This window comes from Epinephelus moara, chromosome 16 (assembly GCF_006386435.1).
Source record: "Epinephelus moara isolate mb chromosome 16, YSFRI_EMoa_1.0, whole genome shotgun sequence".
Classification (NCBI taxonomy): Eukaryota; Metazoa; Chordata; class Actinopteri; order Perciformes; family Serranidae; genus Epinephelus; species Epinephelus moara.
Genome location: NC_065521.1, coordinates 45424434 through 45432902, shown reverse-complemented (window position 1 = coordinate 45432902; position 8469 = coordinate 45424434). Strand labels below are relative to the sequence as shown.

Below are 8469 nucleotides of genomic sequence, written 5' to 3'. Positions count from 1 at the left end.
CCCCCTCTGGATCCAACAGACACACCTGTAGCACACCTGGAACCTCCTGCGAGTCTAAACACCTCCCTGACATCCCCAGTGACGCCTGAGATATTCAGCCAATCCCCTCCTGCCACGTCTCAAAGTCCTGAGCACAGTCCTAGCCACTCACCGCCCCCTGTGAATCAAAATATTACCCAGAATTCCTCCAGATCACCTCACAGAACTCAGAGTCCGCCTGATGGCCGAACAGATCCTTTCAAATTGCCTCCAACATCACCACACGTTATTACCCACAATGCCTCAGAATCACTATCAGTTTCTGCCCAGCAGCCTACCAAAGCTCCTCCCACACCTCCATTAAGCCCCTCCCACCCTGACCCCTTCTTGCTGAACTCAGTGACCTTCACCTCCAGTGTCTCCTCCCACCTCTACTCCCCCGGCTCCTCGTCCACCTCCTTCCTCCGTTCCTTTGACACCCTCGGCCCCCACACCGGTCTGCCTCCCATGATGTCATCAGCCGCCCCACATATGACCACACCCCCTTTGACTCTAAGTCCACCCCCTCCTGAGTTAACTCCACCTCCTGTCCAGCTGCTGGGCTCTGACGATGAGGAGCAGGAAGACCCGTCAGATTACTGCAAAGGTGAGAGTTTATTTCCTGATTCAGCGAAGAGAACCGAAATGACTGACGATGATTCGTCCTCTGATTTTCTGACGCAGTGAAAACATGAATAATAAAGGAGTCAACATTTGTCCTGACTCTGAGTTAAACAGCTCCACCTGCTGCATTATGTATTTACAGTCAATTAAAAATAAATGATGATAAAGGATTGATAAACTTGGCTGATATTATATCCAACCAATGTCTGTCTCCTGTCTGGGTCCAGGCTGCGCTGACAGCAGACTGAGTACGGTTCTCCTACGTCAGCTTCAGTATTAAGTAGGGGTGGGAATCACCATACGATATTATCACAATACTTAGATCACAATACATTACTGCGATATGCTGAGTATTTTGATAAAATATATTGCGATTAATTACCTTTTTTTCCAACTTCCAACATACTACTATACCAATGAGACTTCCTCCTCAGGGACCGGGGGTAACATGCATCCTGGGTGATCAGTCTGACAGTGGAAAGCCCCAAGTGTAAATGCACCCATTGCATCCTCAATGTGTCTTGAGATCTGATCACTCAGACCACATTCAGACATGGTCTGTGCTGCATGTGGCTGTGTTCTGTCAGCAGTGTGTGAGCTAATGTTTCCTGGGCCACACTGAAGGAATGCCTGCTCAGGTGACATCATCTGTATAGGCAGAAGTATGAGCTCATTCGTGCACCAACAGCAAACCACAACCCCTCCTCCTTTCTTGAGGTCTCTGTCTGTCCGTCCCATCTGAGGTCTCTGTCTGTCCGTCCCATCTGAGGTCTCTGTCTGTCCGTCCCATCTGAAAGCTGACAATGGTCCTGTTTGTGTCTGGAATATTTCCAGCCTTTGTCTTCTTCTTTTTCTGCATTAAATTTCCAGCAGACCAATTATGCGATGTGCATTACTGTCTCCCACCAGTGAAAAACATCGAGGCATTTGGTCTCTGCAGGTGGAAATGATGCCCCTGTTAATTTGTATAAAGAGCAGGAAGAGAGATCTGATCACAAGTTGTTACTCGACATGCGTTATGATGGCAGGTGTAAAGAGACAGGCTCAGAGCTGTCCACTTGTGATCAGATCACCCAGGACGCCTGATGATACCGGTGTAAACAGGACCAGAGAAACGACCCAACACAGAGGCTCTCGTCACTGTGTCCGTGCTGAGTCTCCAGTTTGTTCCGTTCTGTTTGTGTTCCAGGTGGTTACTACCCCGTGAAGATCGGTGATCTGTTTAACGGGAGGTACCACGTGGTCAGGAAACTGGGCTGGGGACATTTTTCTACAGTGTGGCTCTGCTGGGACCTGGGCTGGGGACATTTTTCTACAGTGTGGCTCTGCTGGGACCTGCAGTAAGACACGCACACGCACACGCACACGCACACGCACACGCACACGCACACGCACACACACACACACACACACATTTATCACTGTAATTCTGAGGTCTTTGCATCGATTCTGTCACGTGTCGTGAATCTGTGTGTTTAGGAAGAAGCGCTTTGTGGCGTTGAAGGTGGTGAAGAGCGCTCCACATTACACTGAGACGGCTCTGGACGAGATCAAACTGCTGAGATGTGTGAGTACACACACACACACACACACACACACACACACACAGGTTATATCTGCAGCAGAGACTCTACAGCTGCAAGGAAATTATGATTTGGATGAGAAGTGATAGTGAGTGATAATCATGAAAGGCTGGTCATGACATTAAAGTCTGTGCAGTGTGTGCTGCGTCCATTCATCGTTACTCCCATAGTAACATGATGATTTTGGAACACAGCGTTCTGCAGTACACAGGTGACAAGTGTTTCTGTGTACAGGTGAGAGACAGTGACCCCTCTGACCCCTACAGAGAAACCATCGTCCAGCTGATTGATGACTTCAAGATATCAGGAGTCAACGGAGTGCGTATCCTTCCTCATCACCTGTACCTGTCTACCTGCCTGTATACTCACCTGTACCTGTATACCTGTCTGTATACTCACCTGTACCTGTATACCTGCCTGTCTTCATCAGTCAGTAGTTTCCTCAGCTTTTCTCAGATGTCTGTATGGTTCTGGAAGTTTTGGGTCATCAGCTGTTAAAATGGATCATTAAGTCGAACTACATGGGACTTCCTCTGGTGTGTGTCAAGACCATCATCAGACAGGTAACACACACACCTTCAATGTGCACACAGTGACTCAGGACATGACATCAGTGACACGTTGACCTGTTGAGTGACTCTGCTGTGTGCCTGCAGGTGCTGCAGGGGCTGGACTACCTCCACACCAAGTGTAAGATCATCCACACCGACATCAAACCAGAGAACATCTTGTTGGACGTAGATGAGGTTTACATCAGGAGACTGGCAGCTGAGGCAACCTTCTGGCAGAGAGCTGGAGCCCCGCCCCCTTCTGGGTCATCAGGTGAGGAGCAGCCACGTGATTGGTCAGAATGGCAGTTTAATGTTTCTCCACTGGAGTCAGACAGCAGTATTACTGGGAGCTGTGGTTTCCACTTTGTTCAGACACACAGGCAACTTTCTGTCTGTCTGTCTGTCTGTCTGTCTGTCTGTCTGTCTGTCTGCTCGTTAAGCTGTCTCCTTCTTTTCTCTTTCCACATAGTTCTGACCTGTCTGTCTGTCTTTCTGTCTGTCTGTTTCCATCTTTACTTCCTGTTTCTGATGTTATCTTCCTGTCTCTTCTCTCCCTGTCTGTCTGCCTCCACGTGTCCCTCTAGTTAGCATGGCTCCCAGGGATCTACAGGTAAGTGTCCAGGTGTGATGCCTGCTATGTTCTCATTGGTCACGGCCATGTCAGAGTGAGAACTTGTCTCTGGTGTTGACCTGCCGGAAATAGCTTCCTGTTAATAAAACCTGATCAAACAATCCACCTCGTTGAATGTAAAAACAGGAAGTGAGACACACACACACACACACACACACACACACACACACACACACACTATCCTGTGGTGGTTTTTGCCATACTGTGAAAGAGATTCTCAGAGAGCTATTACTGTAAATTTTATAAGGAATTATTTTAAATTAGAATAAATTCAGAGCAAGATTAAAACTAAATACAGTCAGGTCCATAATTATTTGGACAATGATACAGTTGTNTGTGGTGGTGTACAGAGCCAAAATGACGACAACTGTATCATTGTCCAAATAATTATGGACCTGACTGTATATTACTTTGGCTGGCCCGACACACAGACGGCAGGAGGAGCGGCTGCTGCAGCACGATAATATATTACACCAAAAGATAAATATACAGATTAAAAGAGCCGGTAACGTTGAAGCTTTTCAAGACTATGGTCGTCAATAGTTCAGCGCCGTGGCCTGTTTTCTACTGGAGAGATTAACGGGGTTAAAGCTCCACACATCCGTGGGAAAAGCCTTTATTAAAAGGTTGATCTGATTCAAATGAAAATCGATTTGAATTAGATGAATTGATTATTTTCAGCCAGCCCTACCTACTGTGTCCTGTGATGGTGGCGTCCAAGGCCGCAGTGGTCTAAGAGTTTCACGTTATGATAAGCCGCTCCGAAAATATCTCGGTTTCACGGTATCACAGTTATTATTATCATCAGTTAAAATGAGCCTTAAAGGAATGAAAACAGATTATTTTTGGTTGAACAAACGTTTTATTTCTATGATTGAAACTTAAACCATTGTTTTAAAATGGAAGTTAGTGTAAAAAGTCTCCCCGTTGATAATAAATTGGAAGAAAAAAATATATGAATATATGTGTATATATAAATTGAAAATACATAAAATTGAGATTTTCTGTCCAGTTGCATTTTTTTTTATATCGTAGATAAACAAATGTAACGGTACGATAACTGTCAACTTTTATATCACAGTATACCTTAAAACCGGTATATCGCTGCAACCCCAGTGGTGTCACCAGTTTGATTTCAGTAGGACACACACACACACACACACACACACACACACACACTGTTTCCTGTGATGGTGACGTCACTGGTTTGATTCCAGTTTGGGACATTTGTTGCATGTTTCCATGAAATAAAAACAAATAGTGTTTTCACCAGTGTGTAGTGTAGGTAACACAGAGTGTGTGTGTTAGAGCACATTCACATCAGTGTGTAGAAACTTCACTGTGTTCTGCTGTCTCTCTCTCATTCTGTGCGTGTGTGTGTATATTGTTGTGTATACATGTGTGTGTGTAGGTCGGTAAGCTGTCTAAGAACAAGAAGAAGAAGTTGAAGAGGAAAGCCAAGCGTCAGCAGAGACTGTTGGAGGAGAGACTGGTGGATATACAGGTACTGTAACACTGATGATGTCATGTGATCAGGTGGTGAGTGGGGCATCACGAGCTGAGACATTAAAGTGAACAGAGTGTAGTGAGAATGAAACAGTGAACATTTATTATTTTTTTCTCTTTGTGTATTTTATTTTATTTGAATGATCAAATATTAAATTTTACTGTCGTGCTGAAGCTGGCACTGTGAGTATGTTTCACTACAACTGCTATTAACAAGCAGCCAATCAGATTAAAACAGGAAGTGATAAAATGAGGGGTGTCACAGTACACAGCATTCACAGTTCAGTTCGTGTCTTGGTTTTGGGGTCATACTTAAGGAAGTCAGATACCGGAATATTTTCAATAAGACAGAATGAATAATAAAAAATATAACGTTGAGGTGACGCCGTCAGAAATGAAATGTTTGAATGTGCTGATCTGAATGATTCAGGACGAGTACACATATTGTTACACCCCTGACAAATTCATCCCTTCAAAGTAAAGGTTTCATTTCCTTCTGTCTGTGTGTTCAGAGGATGGAGGAGGAGGACGGTGTGATCCAACCTGACGACACTGACAGCAACTGTGAGTACACACTCTTACACACAATGTTACACACACTGTTGCGTAGATAATACAACATCATGAATGAATTAATGCCTTTATTGTCATTGCATGTTCGTATACAACATTTACTTTGATAGAATATTTTTTACCCACTGTCAGGTGTGTGTGTGTGTGTGTGTGTGTTAAGTTAAATAAACTGTAAATGCACTCCTTTCCTCTCAGGCTCTCTGGTTGTCAACGGCAACACTTCCTGCTCCACAGCCAACAGCAAAGCGAGCCCAGAGTCCACCTCCTCCTGGTTGGAGGACAGGTGTAATGGCCACGCCCCCGGACGGTTCTCCAGCCCCGCCTCAGGCCTATCAGGCTTCTCAGGCTCTGTGATATCAGCGACATCCGAGTCAGCACTTTCTACTCAGTCAGGATACTCGAGTGGAAGAGACGGTGAGAGCACACACACATACAGATTAACTGTAGGCAGCAGTATTGATCCATAATTAATGATAATGTAATAAACGTGATTTCATGTGTTGTTTGTGTGTTTCAGTGTTCAGTGCGTCAGACTTTATCCTCAGTCCTCTGGATCCTCAGAACGCCCACAAACTCAGAGTGAAGATCGCTGACCTGGGAAATGCGTGCTGGGTGGTGAGACATCTTCATCTTCTCCTCGTCCTCTCTGTAGTGTCAGTATGAACATTGGACCAATCAGATGGCTCCTCTCTGTCTCCCTGTGTGTGTCTCATCCAGCACAAACACTTCACAGAGGACATTCAGACCCGACAGTACCGAGCTCTGGAGGTTCTGATTGGAGCAGAGTACGGGCCGCCTGCTGACATCTGGAGCACCGCCTGCATGGTACACACACTCACGCACACACTGAAACTCACTATGAAACCCACACTTGCAGACATGACTCCCCTCACACATGATAAATGCTGTCAGAGACTTCTTTAGTGTGATAAACGTTTCAATGTGTTGGAAAGAAGTTTGGGAGTTGAGTGTAAATTAAAAGGTAAAGAAAAGTTTTTTTTTCTAAAAGTGATGGCTAACATTAACGAGCCTCAGCCTGACATGTCACTATGTCACAAATTTTTCATATAAAAGTCAAAGTAGAGCATAACAATTTTCAATAAAATGTGATGTCGTATATATATCATAAAATTTAATTTAAAAAGTTCACTGAAAACTCATAGTACAGTATATATAAAATATTTTATTTAAAAAAAAGTATTAAAAAGTCTTAGTTCAGTATGTGAAAAAATTCTTCAGAAAATTTCATTAAAGAATTCATAGCATTGTAGGTTGTAAAAAAAGTTTATGTAAGTGTTGAAAGAAATGTGATTGAAGTGTCATATATTGTTTGTCATAAAAATTCAATCGAACAGTTATAGTTTAGTAAGGTATTGTATTTTATTGCAGGGGAAAAAAATCCTTAAAAAAGTCATGGTATACTATTTTGTAAAAAAATGAAAAAAAAAAATTATAGTATGTCGAAAAATTGATAAAAAATGAAGTCATAGTATAGTATGTCAAAAAAGACTGTGAAAAAAGTCATGGTGTAGTATGTCGAAAAAACTGAAAGAAGTGATAGTATAGTATGTCGAAAAAAAGTCATAGTATAGTATGTTGAAAAAACTGCCAAAAAAGTCATAGTATAGTATGTCGAAAAAAGTCATATTAAAGTATGTCGAAAAAACTGCAAAAGAAGTCCTAGTATAGTACGTCGAAAACAGTCATAGTATAGTATGTTGAAAAAGTTCATCGTATAGTATGTCGAAAAAACTGCAAATAAAGTCATAGTATAGTATGTCGAAAAAAGTCATAGTATAGTATGTTGAAAAAGTTCATCGTATAGTATGTCGAAAAAACTGCAAATAAAGTCATAGTATAGTATGTCGAAAAAAGTCATAGTATAGTATGTCGAAAAAACTGAAAAAAAGTCATAGTATAGTACGTCGAAAACAGTCATAGTATAATATGTCAAAAAAAGTCATAGTATGGTATGTTGAAAAAACTCGATAAGTCATAGTATAGTATGTCAAAAAAAACTGCAAAAAAATTCATAGTATAGTACATCGAAAACAGTCATAGTATAATATCTCAAAAAAAGTCATAGTATGGTATGTTGAAAAAACTCGATAAAGAGTCATAGTATAGTATGTCGAAAAAACTGCAAAAAAAGTCATAGTATAGTACGTCGAACACAGTCATAGTATAATATGTCAAAAAAAGTGATAGTATAGTATGTTGAAAAAAACTCGATAAAAAGTCATAGTATAGTATGTTGAAAACAGCCATAGTATAGTATGTTGAATTGACTGCTAAAAAAGTGATAGTATAGTATGTCAAAAAAACTGAAAATAGCCACAGTATAGCATGTCGAAACAACTGCTTAAAAAACTCATAGCATAGTATGTAAAAAAACTGCTAAAAAAGTGATAGTATAGTGTGTCGAAAATAGCCATAGTATAGCATGTCGAAACAACTGCATAAAAAAGTCATAGTATAGCATGTTGAAACAACTGCATTAAAAAAGTCGGTTTAATAGTAGGTTTAAAAAAAAAAAGCGAAAAAAGACATAGTATAGTATGTCGAAAATAGCCATTGTATAGCATGTTGAAAAAATTGCTAAAAAAAAGTCATACTATAGTATGTCGAAAAAACTGCTTAAAAAGTCACAGTATAGTATGTTGAAAAAATTGCTGAAAAGTCATAGTATAGTATGTGGAAAAATAGTCATAGTATACTGTGTCAAAAAAACTGCTTAAAAAGTCATAGTATAGTATGTCGAAAAAACTGCTTAAAAAGTCATAGTATAGTACGTTGAAAAAATTGCTTAAGTCATAGTATAGTATGTCGAAAAAACTGCTTAAAAAGTCATAGTATAGTATGTCGAAAAAGTCATCGTATAGTATGTCGAAAAAACTGCTTAAAAAGTCATAGTATAGTATGTCGAAAAAGTCATCGTATAGTATGTCGAAAAAACTGCTTAAAAAGTCATAGTATAGTATGT

At 41.1% G+C, this 8469-nt stretch overlaps 1 protein-coding gene across 1 annotated transcript in view; it reads left to right on the top strand.

The window, feature by feature from the left end:
• The first annotated feature begins 351 nt into the window (after window positions 1-351).
• Window positions 352-8469, top strand: part of srpk3 (SRSF protein kinase 3) — a 19012-nt gene continuing 10894 nt past the window's right edge. Inside the window, 12 exon segments of the mRNA XM_050064801.1 lie at window positions 352-625; window positions 1832-1959; window positions 2126-2209; window positions 2460-2547; window positions 2682-2788; window positions 2882-3047; window positions 3361-3386; window positions 4819-4911; window positions 5426-5477; window positions 5682-5900; window positions 6004-6101; window positions 6204-6311. Coding sequence (XP_049920758.1) covers window positions 487-625; window positions 1832-1959; window positions 2126-2209; window positions 2460-2547; window positions 2682-2788; window positions 2882-3047; window positions 3361-3386; window positions 4819-4911; window positions 5426-5477; window positions 5682-5900; window positions 6004-6101; window positions 6204-6311 — 1308 coding nt within the window. The 5' untranslated portion in view covers window positions 352-486.